Consider the following 24473-nt stretch of genomic DNA (forward strand, 5'->3'; position numbering starts at 1 on the left):
CTATTATATATACATAGAAACATTTAGACACTTAAAAAAAAGTAAACATTTTATTAAAATATTGTGATTTCTTAGATGTCTGCTAATTTTGATTAAAAATGAATCATTTTCACTTGTGGAAGAAAATAACCTGAAAAAATGTATTAACAACAACAACAAAAAACTCATAAAGCTCTTAGAAGCAAATTTAGGTGCGTGGTTACCTTCTTTAAGAGTCAGTTATGTTGTATGGCCCTTCTTGGAATGAACATACATGGTACTTAAATTGAAAACAAGTTATATCCACTCTGAAAAATTTTTATAGTTGCTCACTGTTTGTATCATTTTTCATTAGCAATAAATGTAAATTTTATTCAGTAAATAAGGCTAATTTCTACTTAGTTTCATTTCTCCAACTGGTGTTAATCCTTTTGCAAGTTGTTATATAAGACAAATGAAATGATGACATGCTCAGCATATTTCTTTATATTTACTGGTGCTATGATTTGAAAATGAGCATTGATCTAGAATAAGATTCCTTTAAACTGGGAGTGAATGCAAAGGTTTTTAACTTAAAAAAAAATAGCTGATACTTTTGGTTGTAGTACAATCTTCATTTAGAAATTAGGGCTTGCTAAACACATGATGTTAATTGCAAAATAATATAGACTTAGAATTGTATGATTGCTATTGTTAAATAATGTTTTTTTTTTTAATTAAGGGTGTTTTAAAATGGTTTTTAGTTGTGTTTCCCTTTCAATAAGGACTATCTAGAACTTTTGAAGGTTTTCCTGATGAGGTTGTCTGTTGAAGTGAGTAATCCTACCCGTTCTTGAAAGTACATAATCTTTTCTTGTAATAGCAGTACCTCTGCTTTTTCACAGCAGTACTCTGCCAAAGGTGACTATAAATCTAGTGACATCAACTATTGCAGTACTTTCTGCCAAATTGCTTTCCTTTTGTGTGTTTTTTCCTTTTTGTCTTTTGAAAAGGAGAAAAAGTATTGAAACAGATTTTTCCATCTATGCAGTCTTTGTACTATATTTTCTATAATGTGTTTTATTTTTCTTTTAAAATTCACTTGGCCATACTTAAGAAAAGAACTTAGCCATTAAGCATCTGAGAATGGATGCTGGGATAAAAGATTGTTATATGATATGTGAGAATGTATGTTCCTTCTTGTTTCTTTAACCCAGACCACGATTATTTATGACTATATTTCATAGATGACTGAGCAGGTGGTTCATTTGAAAGTACATTTATGTATCTAAAACCATTCTAAAGAATTGCCTGTGATAATAAATATAATTCATTTCGACCCCTTTAGAGACAGTCCTAACTCCAAAGCAGTAAATAATAAGGATGAATATTTTCAACCATTGTATTCAAAAATAATAAAAATTTCTTACTCAAAATAATAGTGGGATATATAACTAAAGGCCTATTTCAACCCAGTTAATGCTATAATTGTATTTTAGTCTAGATGCTGGAATTACTTTTTTTTTTATGTTTCGCTCACATGGAAGGAAAGCAGTTGACTGACATAATTTTTCAAATACCATTTGACAATTACTGTAAAATATTACAGTTGTGTTGGGTTAAGTAAGTTTTAAATGTTGATCTATGCATCTTTCATGGTTAATTTTAGAATTTTGTTAAATTTTTACTGTAGAAATAGTTCACGTTATAGTTTTGCTTAAATATCAGGCTAGCAGAATGTTAGAATTGTGAGTGAGCAGAAAATTGTGTCCACCCTTATCATGAGAATGTGGCTAGCTTCATTTCTTAACATATTAATTTTTTGGTAGGCTTTTCTTTTTAGAGCAGTTTTGGCTTCACAGCAAAATTGAGCAGAAAGTACAGAGATTTCCCATATATCCCTGTAACCACTTGGCACAGACTCCCCAATTATTAGCATCCCCCACTGGGGTGGTACATTTGTTAGAGTTGATGAACCTGTATTGACACATCGTCATCCACATTGACACATCACCCAAAGTCCATAGTTTTTGTTAGGGTCCATTCTTGGTGTTATACACACTGCAGGTTTTGACTAATGTATAATGACATATATCCACGACTATAGTATCATACAAAATAGTTTTGCTGCCCTAAAAATATTCTGTACTGTACCTTTTCATACCTCCCTTTCCCCTACTTCTTGGTAACCAGTGATCTTTTTACTGTCTCCATAATTTTGCCTTTTTCAGAGTGTTACATAGTTGGAATCATACAGTAAGTAGCCTTTTCAGATTGTCTTTAACTTAGTAATATGCATTTAAGTTTCCTGTGTTTTTCCATAATTGATAGCTCATTTCTTTTTAGTGTTAAATATTCCTTGTCTGGTTGTGCCACCATTTGTTTATGCATTCACCTACTGAAGGACATCTTTAGTTGCTTCCAAGTTTTGGCAGTGTTGAAAAAGTGGCTATACATATCTGTGCATGGGTTTATGTGTGGATGTAAATTTTCATTTCCTTTGGGTAACACCAAGGAGTGTGACTACTAGATTGTGTATGTTTAGTTTTGTAAGAAACTGCCAAACTGTCTTCGAAAGTAGCTGTACCATTTTGTATTCCCACCAGCAATGAACAAGAGCTCTTTTGTTCCACATCGTCATCATTTGATGTTGTCAGTTCTGGATTTTGGTTCTTCTAATAGGTTTGTAGTGGTATCTTCTTGTTCTAATTTGCATTTCCCCAGTGACATATGCGGGGCATCTTTTCATATGCTTGTTTGCCATCTCTATATCTTCTTTGGTGAGGTATCTGTTAAAGCCTTTGGCTCATTCTTAATTGGGATTTTCATTTTCTTATTGTTGAGTTTTAAGAGTTTGCTGTATATTTTGGATAATGGTCCTTTATCAGGTGTGTCTTTTGCAAATATTTTCTTCAAGTCTGTGGTTTGTCTTGTCTTTCTCTTGATACTGCGTTTCACAGAGCAGAAGATTTTTATCAAGTCCATGTTATCACTTTTGCCTTTCATGGTTGGTGCCTTCGGTGTTGTATCTAAAAAGTCATTGCCATACACAAGGTCATCTAGGTTTTCTCCTATGTTATAGGAGTTTTATAGTTTGGCATTTTACATTTAGGCCTACCATCCACTTTGAGTTAATTCTTGTGAAGGATGTAAGGTCTGTGTCTAGATTCATGCTTGGTGGTAAGGGGAGGGGAAGTGTTATTAGGTCTTAGACTTTTAGTGAGCCTGTGCTTCTGGACTGTGAACTTCACAAGTTCTCCTCAATTCCCCTCTCTTCCCACTTCCACCAGAGGAGTTAGGATGGCTAGAGTGGATTGAAGTTGAATCTTTTTTACTTCCTTCAGGTCAGTTAGGCTCTGATAAACTCCCAGCAGTTTAGGCTCTGGTTAGTTTCTCCTGAGGGCAGACCTTGTTATGACCAGAATGCTCCAGTGTATTTAAAAATGGTTGTGTTTCCCTTTCCCCCTTCTGGAATCAGGAGGGGATTTTTCTCATATAACCACTGTGAGAACCTGGTAGAGTTCAGGGAGGTAAAACTCACTAACATGTGGGGATCCCCCCGTGACTGGGTCCTCCTAGAGTTCCTAACAGACTTATCTACTTTAAACCTCCAGCAGTTCAAGTACAGTTTAGTTTTTCCTGCCCCAGCACTGATTCCTGCAGAGATTTCTGCTGGTGGGTTTGTTTTGGAAAGTTGTGATTTCTGTATTGGCCTATCTGTCTCTGCAACTTTAGGGGCAGCTATTTGCCCTGTGGCTTCACTTGTTTTATGAATGTAAGAAGAGTCGTTGATTTTTAGTCTGTTCAGCTTTTTAGTTGTTAGGACAGAATGACAACTTCCAAATTTCACATGTGCTGGACCAGAAATCAGAAGTCTGTGTTAATTTGTATAGGTGAAAAATACATGATCTTCAAAACCAGATTTTTAAATTGATGTTTGTCAAGTAGATGAAACTATAGAGTTAAGGGTACTGTATGATGAAAATAAAAATAGTTGCTATTTGACAAAGGCTTTATATTGCGAATAAATTCATGGTCCATAAAATACAAAATGAAATGTTTTTCTCTATCTTAAACTTTGTTGAAGACTTAAGTTCTTGTTTTGAGCATATTCCTGTCAGGTTGATTAGAACTAGTTCAGATGAAAGTAGCAAATTTTTAGAAGTTTGGAAACTAAGACCTATGATGAGATATTAAGGGGATTCATGATAATTTTTCAGACTTTCTTTCTTCAAATGGAATAATTTAAGTATTCATATATATACACAATATGTATACTTTTTCCCACAAGGTTTTCCAGTTTTTCTGAACCATGGCTATACATTAGAATGATTTGTGGAGTTGGAAAAAAAAAAAAAAGGTCAAACCTGCTTGGATTTCTTCTCTAGATATTGTGATTCAGTGAGTCTGGAATGGGGCTTGGCACATGTGTGGTTTTTTGGGGTTTTTTTGTTTGTTTGTTTTTTTATCTTAAATGTCCATGGATGCTTATAATGTAGAGCCAGAATTGAGAAGTACTGGTTAAATGTATGGTAGGCAGGGTGGCAGTATTCTTAGGCAAATTGTAGATAAGAAACATGTTCAGTACAGTGCATGTAGAAAGGATGTCATTTTAAAGCAATCATAACATCTTGAGATTAGTGGTATAACCATAAGGAAATAAGCTGACACTTTGTTTTGTCATTGTCTTTGGAGACAGGGCTGTGAAACTGAATAAAATATTTATGAAGATGAAAAAACTGGAATTCTAGGTTTGAATTATTCCTCTACCTAGCAGTGTATCACTGGACATGAGAACCAGCAATTAAAAAAGAAGAAAGAAAAAAAAGACCATGGAGTCTAATTATGAGGTTGAAAAGTCTAGTCTTAAACTCTCAGGTGATCCTCACACTGATGAGATGAAAGAGGCAGTGAAGCAATTCACAGAAGAGAACTCTACAGTATGCATAGCTTGTCTTCCTTATCACAGATCAGTTTACATATTTCCATTTTTTCCTCTGGTTATCTGCTGCTTTTAGAAGTTTTATTTTTTTGAATAGGTTGTATTATCTTGACCAGGATAAATGTATGATGTACTGCTCCTTTTATCTGTTGCCTCCCATTTATTCCTAACAGTACAGAATAACAAATGAAAGCTCTCATATGCTAATTGATTTGTTGTTTATGTTCAGAGTGAATAGTAGAGTTGGTCTAATGCTAAAGTTCTCTTTATTTTAAGAATGCTTTCATCAGTATTCTTTGACCACACTATGGTGGTATTTAGATTTTAACTTTGTTATTGAAAAATAATCACATTATGGTTCAAGACCTAGACCATTAAAAATAAAAATCATCCACTGACCTTTTATTCACAGAAAATTAAGCCAGTTCAGAATAGACACCTTGAAGGCTTACTAGAATACTTAATGAGTTATGAATTACCCTGTTTACTGAAAGTCTAAGAACATACTAAAAGAAGTGGTAACAGAACTTAGTGGAAATCTTCAGGGTTTCTGATGGATTAAAATTATGCTCTTGGGTTTAGTATTTTTACTGCGGCAGGAAGGTACAATTTACCCTTAAAAGTCTTTCATGGTTTGTTAGCAGAATACCTGCTCAGAGAAAGTTATTTCACAGAACATTACATAATTAAATGTGGAATAATTTATTAGTCACTTATGAGTTCATGAAAAATATAGTTATCCATATTCTTGTTTTTAAACTTTGCAGAATAGAAATGTATTTTCAGAAACTGCACAGGATATCGAAGTTCTCCAGTTCTTTTCCACCTTATAGGCATTCCAATCTTCTGTTTCTAGGTTGGAAAATTGAAGATGTCATTTCAGTAGATGTTGGAATAATGCCAGTACTTTCTTTGCTTTTTTCCTTGTTGACAGGAATTGATGAACAGGTTCTCTGGGAAGGTACATATCTTAAAAATCTTAACAGTTTACAAAGTATATAACACTCTTGATATTACCACAGTCTTCATAAAAGTAGAGGTTGTCAAATATGTATATAATACACATTGGTAGCAGCAGCAGTGAAACTTGCCTAGGAGTTGTACTTTCAGAACTTATCACTGGCTGGAGTCCCATTGCCGCCTTCTTTTACTATTTTTTATTCTACTTTGCTGACAGTACGGTAGAAAAATCACAGAAAGAAGAACAAGCAATAAGAGGAGCTTTGCCGTGATTGTAATACCAACCTAACAAATGATTAGAAGGTAAAATTGAATAGGCTGGAAATGTAGATTTCATGGAATTTTTTTTTTTTGGAGTATAATTGCTTTAGAATGGTGTTAGTTTCTGCTGTACAATGAAGTGAATCAGCTATAATTTTTTTTTCCAGCTATTATTGACCCTAGAGACAGTGTAGTCCAGTCCCCTGATAGAGATAAGAACTAGAACATCTTTCTACTCTCTCATACGTTTTGTTGGCTTTCTGAAAAATGAGCTAATTTTGCCTAAGACGATGTGACTGGACATAAACATATTTCTTAAATTTTAAAAAATTTCTCATTTATAAATGTTTATTAAGTGCCTACTATGTGCCAAATACTATTGCAGGCTCTACGGGTGAAGAGAGAAAATCACCATGTTCCAATTACCTGAGACTCTTAAAAGTCTAGGTAGGCTGTACGGAAGGCTTTCAAAACTAATCTTAAAATTTAGTCACAGATGATCTCTGTTGAAGGAAACAAGGGAGTACCTACAGAATTCAATATGATTATGTAAAAAGGAAGGAGGAAAACAAAAGAACAGCGTGGACGTAGAATGGTATAAGACAGGCTAAAGCCCAAATGAACTGATGATTGTGAAAATAATTGGAAAGTGTTTTTTCTTTTTAAGCTAAATTCTTATCTACAAATTTAACACCATTTGGGGTTATCTGTGCACCTAACTGCTCTCTTACTTTTATATTTCTGTTGCTACAGTTTAAGCCTTTTGAGGATAGGAACTATGATTTATATCCCCAATGCCTATTAAAGTTCTCAATTAAGAAAAATGAATGGGTTAAGCAGCCATGGTTAAGGAATATTCTGTCAGTTGCTATCTGTACCTTTTAAAAGCTACAAGATAGGAAATCTGGAGACAAAGTAGAGAGTTTAGTACAAGAAGCTCTGCTTTGTTTCTTCTTTAATTTACCAGTTATTATTGCCATCCAAATGGTAATTTTTTTCCTGGTAGCCCATAGGGTCTTAAGTGTTTGTGTGATAAGATTTTACAGTGGTGTATTTAGGTGTAGGTGTTATTTCATTGATCATTCTGGGTACTTCCATCTGAAGACACTTTTTTTTTTTTTTAAGAAGCTAAGTAAAATACGTTTTTGTCCTGTTGCTTCTTTGGTAAGTTTTATTTATTTATTTTTTCTCTTGTTAAATGTTACCTCTCCTAAAACAATCCTTTATAGTGCATTTTTTTTCCTTATATTTTCCAAGTTCCTTATCTTTTGGCTGTACTTTTTTTTTTTTAAACAGGTTCTTAAGACAAAGTTATAGCAAACATATTTGTTCAGCTTACTATTTTGTATCAAAGCATCTTTTCCCTACTTTTCAATGCATTGTTTTTTTAAATTGAAATTTCCTGAAAATTCTTCATCAGTATATTTTAAGGATTAATGTATATTTTCCTTTATAAATTATGAACATAAATTATCATAATTTATAATGGAAAAGAATACTTTTCTTGGGATTTTACTTATGTGTTTCTAAAACCATACTATTTATTTATATGGTTGAAGTTCTCATTTGTTTAAGAGAACACTGCATTTTCTTTTTTTCTTATCTGTTGAATAGTTCCTGTGTTTAAATCTTGAATGAAATAAAAATGTTTAAAAATTGGGTGCAGACAGACGGGGAAAAAAAAGAGCTTAATTGCAAAAATGTTAATTCTAGTCTTATTTTGTCCTCTTACTATGCTGCATTTCATTTAGACTGCTAAGTAGTTAAATTCATTTGTTGTGTATAAAAGATATTTTAAAATCTCAGATTAAAGGGATTTTTAAATTATATTTGAGTATAATGTTTTAACTTGTTTCATTAAGAATTGCAGTCATTTTTAAATTCGTAGTCTTTTTTTTGTCTGTTATCATTCATTCAGGCTGATTCTTTTTTAAGATAAGTTTTATTGAAATATTTGAATATACCATAAAATTCACCCTTTTAAAGTGTACAGTTCAGTGCTTTTCATTATGTTCAGAGATACTCAGTCATCAGCACTTGTTAATTTCAGAACATTTTCATTAGCACAGTGAGAAACCTTATACCCATTAGCAGTTCCTTCCCATTACCCTCTCCACCCAGTCCTTCACAATCACCTGTCTACTTTTTATTACTATAGATTTGTCTGTTTAGGACATTCCATGTAAATGGAATCATATAATATGTAGTTTATGATTGGCTTTACTTAGTGTGGTATTTTCAAGGTTTATCCATATTGTAGTGTGTATTATTTTCACAGCTGAATATTCCATTGTATAAGTCTACTGCATGTTGTTTATCCAGTGATAAGTTGATGAACATTTGGATTTTCCTTTTTTGGCTATTATGAATAATGCTGCTGTGAACATTTGTGTAGAAGTTTTGTGTATGTATGTTTTCATTTCTCTTGTTTATATCTGTAGCAGTGGAATTGCTGAGTCATATGTTAACTTTGTATATATTGTAGAGGAATTACCAATCTATTTTCCAAAGTGGCTGCACCATTTTACATTCCTCCCAGCAATAATTAAGGGTTCTAATTTCTCCACATCCTCACCAACCCTTATTGTCTTTTTTATTACAGCCATACTAGAGGGTGTGAAGTGATGTTTCATTATGATTTTGATTCGCGTTTCCCTAATGACTAATGATGTTGAGCATCTTTTCGTGTATATTTTGGCTATTTGCATATCTTTTGAGAAATATCCATTTATTTTCTTTCCCCATTTTTAAATTGTATGGTCTTTTTGTCCAGTTGTTAAAGCCCTTTGTATATTCTGAATGTTAAATCCTTATCAGATATGATTCACAAATATTTTCTCCGATTCTGTGGATCGTCTTTTCACTTTCTTGATGGTGTCCTTTAAAGCACAAATGTTTTTAATTTTGACGAAATCCAATTTATCTTTTTTTTCTTTGTGACTTGTGCTTTTGGTCTTATACCTAAGCAACCATGACCTTATCTAAGGTCACAATGTTAACCTTGTATGTTTTCCTCTAAGAGTTGTATACTTTTAGCTCTTACATTCAGATCTCTGTTCCATTTTGAGCTAGCGTTTGTATATAGTGTGAGGTAGTGATCCAAATTCATTCTTTTTCACGTGGCTATCCAGTTGTCCCAGCCACATTTGTTGAAAAAACTATTCTTTCTCCCTTAAAGTGTCTTGACATCCTTGTCAAAGTCAGTTGATTGTAAATATTTGTTTCTGGACTCTTAGATCATTCCGTTGATCTATATATCTGCCCTTATGCTAATACTACACTGTCTCGATTACTGTAACATTGTAGTAAGTTTTGAAATTGGGGAATTTTGAGTCTTCTAACTTTGTTCTTCTTTGTCAAGTTTATTTTGCTATTCTGGGTTCCTTGCATTGCCATATGAATTTTAGGATTGACATCAATTTCTGCAAACAGCTGGGATTCTGATATTGTGTTACTTTTGTAGATCAATTTGAATATTGCCATCTTCACAATTATTATGTCTTCTGTTTCTTCAGTATGGGATGTCTTTCCATTTACTTAGATCTTATTTCAGCAATGTTTTGTAGTTTCCAGTGCACAAGTCTTGCACTTTTATAGATAAGTTTTTTCCCAAGTATTTTTTGTGATATTCTTATAAATTGAATTATTTAATTCCACTTCAGATTGTTTATTGCCAGTGTATAGAAGTACAATTGATTTTTTGTGTATTGATCTTATGTTGTGTGACCTTGTTTATTCATTCTAATAGTTTTTTTAATTTTTTAATTTTTATTCTAAATTTTTAAATTTAGAATTTTCCATCTGTAAGATCATGTAGTGACAGTTTTACTTTATTTCTTCCCTTCCAACATGGATACTTTCTATTTCTTTTTCTTGCCTGTTTTCCCTGGCTAGAACATCTTGTATAATGTTGAGTAGAAATGGTAAGAATAGACATCCTTTCTTTTTCCTAGGCTTAGCACAAAAGCATCCAGTCTTTCAGCATTAAGTATAATAATGCTAACTGAGGGTTTTTTCATATGTGCCCTTTGTCAGGTTGAGGAATTTCCTTTCTCCTTGAGTGCTTTATCGCAAAAGGGTGTTTGATTTTGTTTTTTGAAGACAGGGTTGTTTACACATTTTAATATCTTATTTAACTTTGCTAAGAACTGTTCCTCTCACATAGCTATAGTCTCTAAAATGTTTGTTGGCTCATCATTTTACACATGATGATATTTATAAGGAGACTATCTCAAAGTTTCAACTAGAATTAGAATACAGAACTCTAGCTTTTTGCTTATTCTGCTTGGCCATAGTGCTTCATTATTAAAATAGGTGTTTATTACCATGAACAAACATGAAAAATGAACCTAGGAAGAAATTTTTGGTGTATCCTTTATGCCTACTTGGTTTATGGTGTTTACTTGCTACTAAAAGTTATATTTGGTCTAGTTTTATTGTTTTAGACTAGTCTGCCTTTAGTGATACTGATTAGGTTCCCTCAGTGTCAATTTTCTAGTTTTAAAATGACTTAAAATAAGTCAGGAAGTGACATTTACATGTGAAAATTGGCTCTTTTGGGGGCAGTGAGGTTTGATTTGTGTGTGTGTCTATCTGTGTATATATTCTGGTGTTAGATTGGGTTCAAACCCCAGCATCCTTACTAACGAGCTGTATGGCTTTGCATAATTTATTTAAGCTTGTTGTACGTAGTTTCCTCATTTGTAAAAACAGAGCTTATAATAGACGGTACTCCTTGTGAGGCAGCGCATGTATAGTGCTTGACACATTAAGTGTTAGACAAATCTTAACTGCTATGATGATAATGTTATACTTAAAAGCCTCCTAATTCCTCTTTTCTCCCTCCCTTTCCAACCAAATATATACATATATATAATAACCATTTAGGCAATTGGATGAATGCTTATTTTGAATTTTAATTTGATGGTACAGTATTATGAAATAAAAGATTTGACTCGATCTAGTCTTTGTTTCTGCTTATCTGTCATTACACGTCTTCCTGATGATTCTTTATTAACTGCAAGTTTTAGTATTTTTTTTTTCCTTAAATATTTCTTTCTTCCCTGTTGCTTGGCATTACTAAGTATTAACAGTTTTATTTAAAAAAGCAGGACATTTGGTCCTGTCTAAAACATTCATATGACATTTGATTCATGCCAAAGTTTCTTTAAATTTAGTTCTATCCAAAATGTCCATGAGGGTATTTAGTCTATGCAAAATGGTTTGGGAGAGGACGCAATATCAAGGACTTTACGGAGTAGACCAGATGGCTCCATGTATGTTTTTGACAGGACCAAATGTGACCAAATATGAAGAACCTTTTGGTGTGGACCAAACGTCTTATGGTTGTTTTAGACAAGACTAAGTATCTGCTTACCCTGAGGATCATGTCGAAATTCAAAGATCATGTCTGTATTCAAAGACTTTGCTCCCAACCAAACAGCTGTGCCTTCTGCAGCTCTTCTTCATGAGTTATGGTGGTGCTTGTCTGGACAAAAACCATGAATGTAGCTGTGCAGGAAGTATCTGGCATGTGTCATGGGTCAAATAAATTGTTACTTTATTCCAGAAACATAGATGACTGGTAGGATTAGGTAAATATCAAAGCTCTTGATAGGTAAGCAGTAGAAAAATTGAGACTAAAGGTATCTAAAATAGGAAGATTGCAACATTTTTAAAAGAATACATTGGAGTTCAGAATTAGAATGTAAGATAAATTGACACCAAGAAATATTCAGTGTAGCCTTATAATTTGGCTTTGCCTTAGAATTGATTGATGCGTATATAAAATAGCAGACATCAGATTAATAAATGAATATTTCTACATTTAACAGATATCTTTGCTATTTGTTCAATATGTAATCTTTCCTTTTGGTTTTCCTTCATTTTAATTTCAGATGCTCATTTAATTTTGAACATAGCCACAATAAATGTGAATTTACCAAGAAGACCTTTATTATAGTGATTGACCGTTTTTTAATAAAACTGTTAACAGTAATGCCAAATATTAGGAGAACCATATATGCAATAATAATTATAGGTAGGAAAGGATATGAATATTGGCATCTATGACACGGTCTTTTGTGATCTAATATATTGAGCTGACATTCTTAAATTACAATATGTTCATTGTAAGATAACTTTAGTTCTTGTTAAAGTAGTGAATACATTGTGTTAAATGATGGTAATAGCCACCATCTGGTTAGTATACTCTACAGTTTTAATTCTCGCCACCATTCTGCAAGCTGGACTAGATAGCATTTTATAGAGAAAGTTGAGAGGTGTAATAATTCCCTCCAGGTCCCAGCAACTAATTAAGGAGCTTATATTGTCTTGAAAGTAGGTGTCTTAATTCTTGCTGTGCCTCAGATGTTCTTGTGGCAGCCAAACAATAACAACAGTAACAACCACAACAACAAAATACCTACTCAGGCTTCTTCTCCAGCAATTTGAGTTTAGTAAATCTGCACTAGAGCCAGAATTCTGACACCACCAGGATTGAGAACTTCTTGCTCTGAAACCTGTATTTTACCACACTAGTATCTCTTGATTATATATAAGCAATATCCGTTCCTTAGAATTTAATGTTAAACTTGTTATTATGAAGTAATAATTTGTTATGGACTGGCTACAGCATAGTACTACTCTATCCAAAGGAAAAGGGAAATAAATCAGTAGTAACCTTGGGAAAACAAAAAACACACTTCTGAGCCTCAGAATTATCATCTGTAAAATATGGATAACAAACTTTTATTTATTTATTTTTGGCCATGCCATGTGGCTTATGGGGTCTCAGTTCCCTGACCAGGAATTGAACCTGGGCCCCAGCAATGAAAGCCCAGAATCCTAACCATGAGGCCACCAGGGAACTGCTAGGAAAACAAACTTTTAGAGTTACTGTGAGGATTTAAGACACAGTGGCTAAAACTTAGTAAATACTCAGTAAGTGATTCTGATTTTTAAGAAAATATATTTAACATCTTAGCTAGAAGTAAAATTACTACATTAATACTAATGTCATAAAAGGTACAGTTTTGTCTCTAATAGTATCACACATAGAGTAAGAATAAAACTGTTCTTGGATCTCCATGTAACTGACTTCCTGGATTTATAGACACTTTTCATTCTCTGTGAATAAAATGCTGATAGTTGCCCACAGCATACAGAAGTATCAAGACCAGTAGGCTAGTTCTTGGGAGGCCCAAATTAGTAAAGGTGTTTGCATGTTCTTTACTTACCATGAATTAGTTTTGTATATTCACAGATCTCTTTGTGGCTATTATATTTGATATTATAATCAAGTAATTCACTTTAATAATATATAATAAAGATGAAGTGTAAATGCAAAAAATTTTTTAAAAATATAAAAATCCAAGATACTTTGGAAAGACTTCATGAAGGTTAATCAGTTAAAATTTCCTGTCTGATGCTATATGGATAAGAAAGCAGTAGATGATTGGAAAAGAAATAATAAGATTCTGTGTGCATATTGCACTTAGATTGCGTCGCCAGTATCTTTAAAGTTCCAGTTAAAAAATTAAACTGCAGATTTTATAGTTATGGCTATGTTTTATTTAAGAAAAACAATTCTGAACCCTAATTAATAGAGCCACACTTAGAGAAAATAATCTTTGACCAATATCACAAGATTAGCAGAATTGTGTGTTTTATGAAAAAATAGATAAGTAGTATTTTGGATCCTCTACAATAGCTTACATTTTTTTTTTTTTTGAGGTACACCAAGTTCAATCATCTGTTTTTATACACATATCCCTGTATTCCCTCCTTCCCTCGACTCCCCCCCACCCTCCCTGTCCCAGTCCTCTAAGGCATCATCCATCCTCGAGCTGAACTCCCTTTGTTATACAGCAACTTCCCACTGGCTATCTGTTTTACAGTTGGTAGTATATATATGTCTATGCTACTCTCTCACTTCGTCTCAGCTTCCCCTTCACCCCCGCCCCCCCCAAACCTCGAGTTCTCAAGTCCATTCTCTGCATCTGCATCCTTGTTCTTGTCTTGTCACTGAGTTCGTCAGTACCATTTTTAGATTCCGTATATATAAGTTAGCATATAATATTTGTCTTTCTCTTTCTGACTTACTTCACTCTGTATGACAGACTCTAGGTCTATCCACCTCATTACCTATAGCTCCATCTCATTCCTTTTTTATAGCTGAGTAATATTCCATTGTATATATATGCCACCTCTTCTTTATCCATTCGTTTGTTGATGGGCATTTTGGTTGCTTCCACGTCCTGGCTGTTGTAAATAGTGCTGCAGTAGACATTACAGTGCATGTTTCTTTTCGGATTACAGTGTTCTCTGGGTATATGCCCAGTATTGGGATTACTGGATTATATGGTAGTTCTATTTGTAGTTTTTGAAGGAACCTCCAAATTGTTTTCCATAGTGGCTGTACCAACTTACATTCCCACCAACAGTGCAGGAGAGTTCCCTTTTCTCCACACCCTCTCCAACATTTGTTGTTTCCAGATTTTGTGATGATGGCCATCCTGATTGGTGTGAGGTGATACCTCATTGTGGCTTTGACTTGCATTTCTCTGATGATTAGTGATGTTGAACATCTTTTCATGTGTTTGTTGGCTATCTGTATGTCTTCTTTCGAGAAATGTCTATTTAGGTCTTCTGCCCATTTGTGGATTGGGTTATTTGCTTTTTTGGTATCAAGCTGCATGAGCTGCTTGTTTATTTTGGAGGTTAATCCTTTGTCCGTTGTTTCGTTGGCAACTATTTTTTCCCATTCTGAGGGTTGCCTTCTAGTCTTGTTTATGGTTTCTTTTGCTGTGCAAAAGCTTTTAAGTTTCATTAGGTCCCATTTGTCTATTCTTGATTTTATTTCCACTACTCTGGGAGGTGGGTCCAAAAGGATCTTGCTTTGATGTGTGTTGTAGAGTGTTCTGCCTATGTTTTCCTCTAGGAGTTTTATAGTGTCTGGCCTTCCATGTAGGTCTTTAATCCATTTGGAGTTTATTTTTGTGTATGGTGTTAGGAAGTGTTCTAATTTCATTCTTTTACATGTAGCTGTCCAATTTTCCCAGCACCACTTATTGAAGAGGCTATCTTTTTTCCATTGTATATTCGTGCCTCCTTTGTCAAAGATAAGGTGCCCATATGTGTTTGGGCTTACTTCTGAGTTCTCTATTCTATTCCATTGATCTTCCTTTCTATTTTTGTGCCAGTACCATACTGTCTTGATCACTATGGCCTTGTAGTATAGTTTGAAGTCAGGAAGCCTGATTCCACCAACTCCGTTTTTCCTTCTCAAGATTGCTTTGGCTATTCAGGGTCTTTTGCGTTTCCATACAAATCGTAAGATTTCTTGCTCTAGTTCTGTGAAAAATGCCATTGGTAATTTGATCGGGATTGCATTGAATCTGTAAATTGCTTTGGGTAGTACAGTCATTTTCACTGTTGATTCTTCCAGTCCAGGAACATGGTATGTCCCTCCATCTGTTTGTGAATAGCTTACATTTTTAATTAACTTAGTTAATCCTGATCTGTTCAGATAAGAGAAATTTTACTCCATTTATGTAAGGTGGGAATACAGAATATGCTAATCGGTGCCAGAAAGAATTTTAGCTGGAAAGAGTAGAATTACTTAGAAATTAGTAGTTTCTTAGACTTACTTAGAAATTAGAAATACTGGCTAAAAGGGTAAGGTCTCTGCTGTCATGTGACAGAAAAAAATGGATGAACAGAGATATAGACCTCTCTTTGGCCTACCAAAGTGTGATTGGCACTACCGAGTGCCAATAGTAGCAATTTGAAATCTGGCTTCATGTAGTTGCATTTGGGCAATTGATGTAGCAGAAAAAGTACTACTGATAATAATAATAATAATAGTAGTAATAAAAAAATTGAAGTATTTAAAGAGTAGGGTAGTATAGGCTAAACATGCTCAGTCTACTAGTTTATAAAATCATAGAAGAGTTAATTGCTAGTAATAAAATAAAAGCCATTAAAAATTAAATATCACCTAGAAAGACTTCTGGAAATCAAAGGGAAAATATATATAGAGAGAAAACAGAAATTTAACCTTTTGGTGCAATTATTTTTAATTAAGAAGAACCCTAGGGCACGTATTGATAGAATATAGAAATAGTCTACTCACTTCAATGTGAATTTGTATAAAGAGGGCTATATAATTTTATCAAATCCCATCAAATTTTATCTTTAGATTGAACTTTTTATTTTCAATTAATATGAACTAGTGAAAAGTAGATTATTGTAGCAGTGTGTTAAAATGGCTAACTTATTTCAAGTTTGTGAAAGTACATATGCTTTTTTACCAGGTATGAACTTGGTACATACCTGGCATGTACTAAGTTCTGTAAGTGTTTGGAGTTTTTGGTTTTGTTTTGTTTTTTATTAAGCTTAACTTCCTTTGCAGTATAGACTCTAGAGCTAGAATGGTAATTCAAATTGTTTCTGCTGTACTTCCTAGTTGTGTAACTTGGGATAAATTAATTTCTCTGTGCTTCAATTTCCTTACCTACTTATAAGGGGGAAATTATATATTCTTCATGATTGTGAGGATTAAATTAGTTATGATATATAGCAAGTTTACTATAATGCTCAACATATAGCAAATGCTGTGCATTTCCTGTTATACGCAAATTAATATATATTTACATATTAGTGTGTTCAAGGGTATTATAAAAGATGGATATCAATACATTCATTGGTGATGTAACATGCCACAATTACAAACATAATTATGTGGTTCTTCATTATATTTTTAGCATATACTATTTAAAAATGACACTACAGGAATGAAAGATTCCAGTAAGAAGATTGTTGTATCTAAAAGCAACATTCCAAAATGACATTTATCTACTTTTCAGATTTGTTTCATGACTTGGGCAAAATTGGATGCCCTACAGATCAACTACCTTTCCTCTTCTTTTTACTTTAAGTGAAAGAAAAAGACTTGGGCCAGAGTAAACTATATTAAAGTATATTAAATATATGTAGCTTGGTTCTGTATACTGCTGTTTTTAATTTTTTTTTCTAGAAGAGACAGTTGTCTTATTTCTTTTAGACCTGAAATTTCTGAGACTTCTGATTAGATTTATATGTAACAAACCTAACCCTAAATCTTGACCTTAGTAAATAGCCTGTATCAGGTTATCGAAATGTTTGCCTCTATTACATAACTTGTCAATTGCTATGAAAATCTCATATATGCCATACCTCCTTAATGAAATTAATGACAGCTTTGGTCGTCCAGGAGTAGAATGTTATTGCCAGCATGACAGCGGAGCTGCAGTAATCCAGCTCCAGTTCCTGATTAATGAGGTTAGTGAATTGCTTTAATCTCTCCTGCTTATGTATGAAATAGGGCCACATCCTATCTCTCAAAATTCTTGCATGCAATTATATTTATCTATTTGAACAAAAATGAATTTCTTGTAGGTCAGATCTAATCGTAATTCACTTTAAGGCATCATCACAGATAGTTACATGAATAATGTAAGATGTTTCTCAAAACAGTGTTGAAAATAGAATGGCATAAGGTAGATCTTTTTGGTACAATGTGCTGCATTTAAATTTTATTTCAGATATTGAAAGTTATGTAACATAAAAATCTACATTAACATTTTTTCAATGATTGACCTCATTATAAATAACAAAATGTACTTCTCCAGTGAGTTGTTTTGAAATACGTCCAGGAAACCAAAATCCATTAGAAACTGGTTATTGTCCAAAGTTCTTGTTGTATCACTTATTGATTGAAGTAATTGATGCCTTTCTTTTTGATAGAGTGTAAAGTTTGGAAGGAGCTAGAGATACATCATTTTATTAGCAGAGTAAACAATGTTTGTAGTGTGTTTAAAAAAATATGAGCCGCTCTGACAATAGATGTTTACTGCAAGTAGCGACAGGCAGGAGAAGCTAGAAGGAAAAAAGCTAGAAGGAAAAGTTGGAAGCTAGAAAAGCTAGAAGAAAAATTACTCCAGAAAAGATTCTTCTGTACTTAGATGTGAGGATAGTTTGTGGGCATTCTTTTTGCGCCTAGGTCCTTGGGTTCCATGGAATAAATTTCTAGATATATATGAGAGGAAAAAAATACTTCTGGCTTTTGATAAATCTTTTCTTCATATCAGAGGATTTAAGAGAGGCAATATGGATGTAAAGAGCTAAAGAGGGTAATATAAAAATTTTAGTAAAACTGTGATCCAAATTATATGCAATTGTGTAGGTTTTTCAGGGTGAGAGGAAGTGTGAAAACTTCAGTAGTCTGTGTAGGACTGAATAATAGGCATTGTAAAATGTTAAAATACAGATAAAAAAGTCACAATGTAGAAAGTTGTTGAATCCATACGTGAGATTATTTTTCCTTTTTAAGAAAAAAGTATTACAAAATAATTAGAATGGCAATTAGCTTCAGAATAGAGGTCCTATGTACCCTTCCCCCTTTTCTCCAATAGTAACATATTATATAACAATAATGAAATATTAAACCAGGAGAATGACATCAATACAATACTATTAACTAGACTAGAGACTTTATTTAGATTTCACCACCAGTTTCTACATGCATTCATTGTGTGTATGTGTATAGTTTCATGTTATTCCATATATACATTTCATATAATGACCAAGAGGAACAAGATTACAGATCAGTTCCATCACCATAAAGGAATGCCCTCAGGCTACCCCTTTTATAATTGTACCTCCTCCTGCTCTCAGTCCCTAATCCCTGGCAACCACTAACATATTCTCCATCTTTATACTTGTGTTAAGATGATTTTTTTTTAAAGCATTATGAGCTAATGTAAATAACACATTGCAAACTGATTACCTATACACCTAAATTTTAGAAACCTTAACTAGTTGATGCCCTCATTATTCATAATACAGGATTCTTTTCTATAGAATTTATCATAAAGTTCTTTGATATGACTGTTTTATTCTGCATGCTTAAATGTTACAGTTTAAGTACTTAGAAGTGACAGTTTTAAAAAATGCTTAGCAAAGTATGAATATTTAAATGGGGGTGGCTATGGAAATCTGACACCTGGGAGTAGCTATTTGTTTTCAGTTTTGGAAAACCATATGTAGGTAAGTGAGCCACCATAGGCGGTCAGCTATGATTGCCATATTGGCTCTACATTTTCTCTTCTTCCTTGAAATACTAAGATGGGGCAAACATCTTGAGAAAGAAGATAACCTGTCTGAAACTGATGGAAGTAAGAATGAAGAGTACAAATCTTTGATACTCTGAATCCTTTGAGATCCTCTGCTTCAAAGTGTTAGAGATAAGAGGATGCTTTCTAGTGAAAGGAAGTATGTGGACTTCATGTATTTCTGCTTTCCAGCAGTCATATTGTAGCAATAGGAATTACACAGTAGAGTAGCCCTCATACACTTTCAAATGTGGAAGGGTCTTGGAGAGATCATTTAATGTAGATCTTGTCTTCAGAGCTATTTTAGTTCTCTTAGATAAATGAGAAACTCCTATTTTAAAAAAGGGAGATTTTAAGATTTCTCATAATAACCTAAAGGATTGGCATTGCAAATCTTTTTTGAAATTAAAATAAGTTCTTCATGTTGCATCTTTTGTCTTATTCTCTCAGTGTAGATCAGGAATATCTTCCTCTTTTGAGGACAAACATTCATATGTCTTAATAAATCAGCCTTAGTTTATAGATTCTTAATCGTATTCACACATCAGAATCACCTCTGGAGATTTTTAAAAATACACCTGCAATGGTCCTTGCTCTGAAAATTCTGATTTGTCGGGTCTGGGTTGAGACTGAGCCCCCTGCATGATTCTCACACACTGCCAATGGTTTTCTTCTCCAGAATTAATAACGTTTAATAGTATCAGCTGTTTTAACTTTCTAAATTAGTCAGATTTTTCAACCCTTTGGACATTGAAATTATATATATATATATATATACAGTGCTGAATACTATCTTTGTTTTCCATATCACTCTAGTAGTAGAATTATGATCTAAGCAGAGTATGTTCATAAGGATTTGTCTTAAGCCAAATTAAATGGGAAGGTTACTTCATATCATATAGTCAAGGAAATATGTACAATAGGGACCAAGTAACTTACAGTCTGACTTCTAATTTTACATAACCACTTATCAACTGTAACTATAACCAACTAGATCCTAGTACACTTTTAGTTTATAAAAAATAATAAATTATACCTTAAATTGTTGATGTTGAAACGTATTTTTATACATATGTATACACATAATATACTCTTTTATATTTGCTGTTTAGAATTTGGGTGAGGCAAATGTTTCTCAGAAATAAATCTATTGGCAGAGAGTTTTGAAATTTGGGAAGGAGTTTTTTGGTAGCTCTTTAGTAGCATTAATGTTTGTAAATGTATTCTATATACAATATATTACCCTTTATTTTTAAGGGAGCTCTTGTGAGTGCCTTGGCTGATGACACCTTACATTTATGGAATTTACGTCAAAAGAGACCTGCCATACTACATTCACTTAAATTTTGCAGAGAAAGGTAAGAATTTTCTCACTTATTTTATATATATATTTGTGTCTATATATATATTTTTTCTTTTTTGAAATTTTTCTTTGAATTTTATTCTTTAATTTCATTTTTTTGTGGTGGATTTTATGCACAATCCAAAAGATAATTCAAAAACTTCAAAGCATATGCAGTAAAAAGCAAGTTTCCTTCCTTTCCAGACCCATCTTCCTCTCCAGAGGTACCCACATAAATTTCTTTTGTGTCCTTCTAGAAATACTTAAGTCTGTATACTAAGCAAAAATCTCTCCGTATAACTTTATATTTGCATAAAAGGGAAGGCATGTTCTTTCTGTAACTTGTGTTCACTTAACAATATATCTGGTAGATTGTTTCATGTTGGTATATTTAAATCTTCTTTAGTCATTTTCATAACTGCATGATATTTTTTCGTATGAGAGTGCCATATTTTATTGTCAGTCTTCATCAATTGACTAGACATTTGATATATCCAGGACTAGATTTTATATAAATGGACATTTATATCGTTTTCAGTCTCCTGTTCATTATGCTGTGTGATGTTATATACATTTCTTTGTCCGCTTACACAAACATATCTGTAAGATAAATTTGTAGACGTGAACGACTTGATCAAAGACATCTCTCACGTGACCTGTGAGTTTTTTGCTTTCATTGGAAAAGCCATTTTCACTCCATTTTTATTAAACATTCTCTCCATTTTTATAGTGCTCTTAAAGCTGCATTTTTATGCTTAAACTTTGATTCATATGGAACTTACTTTGGTATGAACTATGAGTAAGGAATATAGTCCTCCTTCCCCCAGTGCTTATGAGTATTTTTTAGTGTGTGTGTGGGTGTGTGTGTGTGTATATATATGTGTGTGTTAAGGTTAAGAAATTAGGGTCTAGCTAGTATCTGAATGCAGTGGAGTTAATGTCAGGCCATGCCTGTGGGAAGGCAGGCATTAGACTGCCCAATCCATGTCCAAGGATCAGGCCATGTCCCTGTTTTGATAAATATCAATCCATTCAGGTTATATAAACTGATGAGTCTGTTTGTGAGTCTGGCCTTCTGTCCACAGTGGCCTTCCAAAGTCGGCAAGCTAAAGAGGCTGCTGGGAATATATGTAGAAATTCGGACTTTTCTAGCCAGCACCAGGGCATATCTACATTGTATGCTAGACGAGACCCAGCAAGGGATCAGTAACAAAGTTTGCTGTTGGGCTACATCTTGTCTGGGAAGGTAAATCATCTAAGAGGCTTGAAATCATGGTTCTGCTTCTAGGAGAAGTAGAAGGAGGAGTTGATGGAAGGAGGGAGGGATGAGATAGGGGAGGAAGATGAAGCAAAATGTCAAGGTTGATTCTTTTCTACCTGCTGGGAGTAGGGCTATCTCAATTTGCTGGGCAGGGTTGCTTAGTCTATTTGCCAGTGGGATCTCAAGGGGAGCCCTCCATCAGCCTCAAATGCCATAGGACTGGTGGTGGTAGGCATCTTAGTCCAAGTACCCATCTTCGTGCCGTCAGTCTTAAACTACCTACTGGAAATGGAAGTGTAGGTCTAGCAGAGTTGTTGTCAACCTGGTGCATTTTTCCCTCCCAGAAGGCATTTGACAATGTCTGGAGGCATTTTTTATGGACTTGGGGGTGGGTGAGCAGTGCTAATGGCATCTAGTAGATAAAATCAGAGTTACTGTCAAATATGTTAAAAATCGCAGGACAGCCCCCCATTCCATAACAAAGAATTATCTGGTCCAAAATATCAATAGTGTCAAAGTTAAGAAAACCTGCACTCTGGCACATTAGAGTGATGTTATTTGATTGGTGTAGTGCTGTAGAAGTTCTTTAAACCACCATCCATTGAAGGGATTCTTCCAGGATGTAGAATTCTAGTAGAAGAATATCTCTGAGAACTCCTTTGCCAGTGGCATGCCCGTATTCCTCATTGTGACACAGGAATGTGGCAATGTGTGGTCCAGGTTCACGAATGTACACTGCAGATTATCAGGGTAATCTTCATGCTGGAAGAGTCAAACCTTAAAGAGTTCCAGAGTGTCAGAGTCCCATGATTGTCTGATATGGTAGTACGTTTCCCCTATAGTACCCCTATGGATGGTCTACAAGAAACTCTGATAAATGTGGATAAGGAGCAGTAAGCTAGTCTATAAGGTGCCTATAGGCACATATCTTGACAAACAGAAGGCACCTTTGTTTGAAATACAAAAATAGTAGCCCTTCTTGGTGGTTGCATCTTCAGAGTCCACCACTCCCCCTCAGAATCCTGGCTGAGGAATAGCCAGTATTTACAATATTACCAGTCACTGTAGTGGAGAGAAAAAGAATACGGTGAAGCATGTTTTGGCTCCTAAAGCTTCTGCCTGGAAGTGATACAATCTCTTCCACTCTCATTTCTTGGGCCAGAGCAAGTCACATGGCCATCCATAGTTTTACTGATCTAACCAAGAAGAAAAAGAGCTGGAATATTTATGAATGCTTGTAATAACTACCACACTGCTTATTTTTATTGTTGACATCGAAGTACAATAAGCAGCATCCTAGTTAGTTTTCCCCTCATTCCACAATAGTTTGGGCTAAGTTAAATTACTCTATTTCATTTTTATGCTATTTGCATTTTTACTTCTGAAACTAGGAAGGATAGGAAAAATATGAAAATTTTATAAATCAGGTTTATTACAATTTGAACAGTTGTTAAATAACTCAGTTTTTATTGTAATATTCTTATTTTAATAAGTAGTTAAATTTTCTTATTTTAATAGAAATTTACATAAATAGAAATTGTAGTGATTTAACTTGTATTTTTCATAATGTGAATTTTTTCTGGTTTTAATTTTTAAAAATTGTGCTATAATACACATAACATTAAATTTATTATCTTAACCATTTTTAATTGCACAGTTCAGTAGCGTTAAGTACATTCACACTATTATGCAACCATGTAATGTGGATATTTTGATAGAATTTCATTTTTATGGTTTTTAAGGAAAAATATAGAAATTAGAGTCTCAAGTCTTGGTTTAACTGCATGAATTTAGACGTTACTTCACTACTGTGTGTGTTGGTTTTGGTAGAGACTGTGAATTTGACAAGTAAAATTCTATCTGGCAGTTGCCTTATCAGAATATGTTCCATTTAGCTTCTATGTTGTTGTTTTTTTTCCTTTAAAGGAGGTTTAATTGGGAGGAAGTTGTGGGTTTATCAGCGACTACAACTGCTAGTCTTTCTTCATCACCTTGAATTAGCATGACCAATATTCTTGTCCATGTTAAATTTTTGCGTAATAGTTTTTAAATAACAATATATGAAATGTTTTTAAGATTAAAGAGTAAATTTATATCAGGGCTTTCCTATTTAGGACTTACTATTCCCAACGTGAAATTTCAGAGAATAGAATCTTTTCTCCATAAATATATTAGACACCTGAATAGCTGAGTCTGTATATTGAAACTAATATATTTCTTTTGTTGTTAATTTTCTTTATTTATGATTCTATTTTACTCAATTTCTGCTTGTATGCTTATTTCCTCCTACTTTTTATATTTCTTTTAAAGATGTATTTTCTTTTATTCTAATACTCTAACTTATAGTTTACTTACTCTGATTTAAAGCTTTTTCATTTGATGATACATTTATTGGTTTAGAGAATAAAATAATCATGTATGCATTCTAAACTAAATGGTTAGGAAAATACAATATTATATGGATTACTAAACCATTAATAATCAAAATTTCATCTTAACAGTTATCAGTGGAGCATCAGTGTCCAAAGTCCTCTAAAGAAAAGAAAAAAAACTGATAAAAGGAGTAATCCATTCAGATACCAATACAGCATTTGG

The 24473-nt window shown here is 33.6% G+C and overlaps 1 protein-coding gene across 6 annotated transcripts in view; it reads left to right on the forward strand.

Moving 5' to 3' along the window:
• STXBP5 (syntaxin binding protein 5) overlaps positions 1-24473 on the forward strand; it is a 177540-nt gene that overhangs the window by 11895 nt on the left and 141172 nt on the right. For all 6 annotated transcript variants that reach the window (XM_057738146.1, XM_057738148.1, XM_057738149.1 and 3 more), the window contains exons 3-4: positions 17362-17443; positions 20533-20633. In XM_057738146.1, coding sequence (XP_057594129.1) covers positions 17362-17443; positions 20533-20633 — 183 coding nt within the window. The remainder of the gene's footprint in view (positions 1-17361; positions 17444-20532; positions 20634-24473) is intronic.

This window comes from Hippopotamus amphibius, chromosome 6, assembly GCF_030028045.1.
Source record: "Hippopotamus amphibius kiboko isolate mHipAmp2 chromosome 6, mHipAmp2.hap2, whole genome shotgun sequence".
In the NCBI taxonomy this organism is placed as follows: Eukaryota; Metazoa; Chordata; class Mammalia; order Artiodactyla; family Hippopotamidae; genus Hippopotamus; species Hippopotamus amphibius.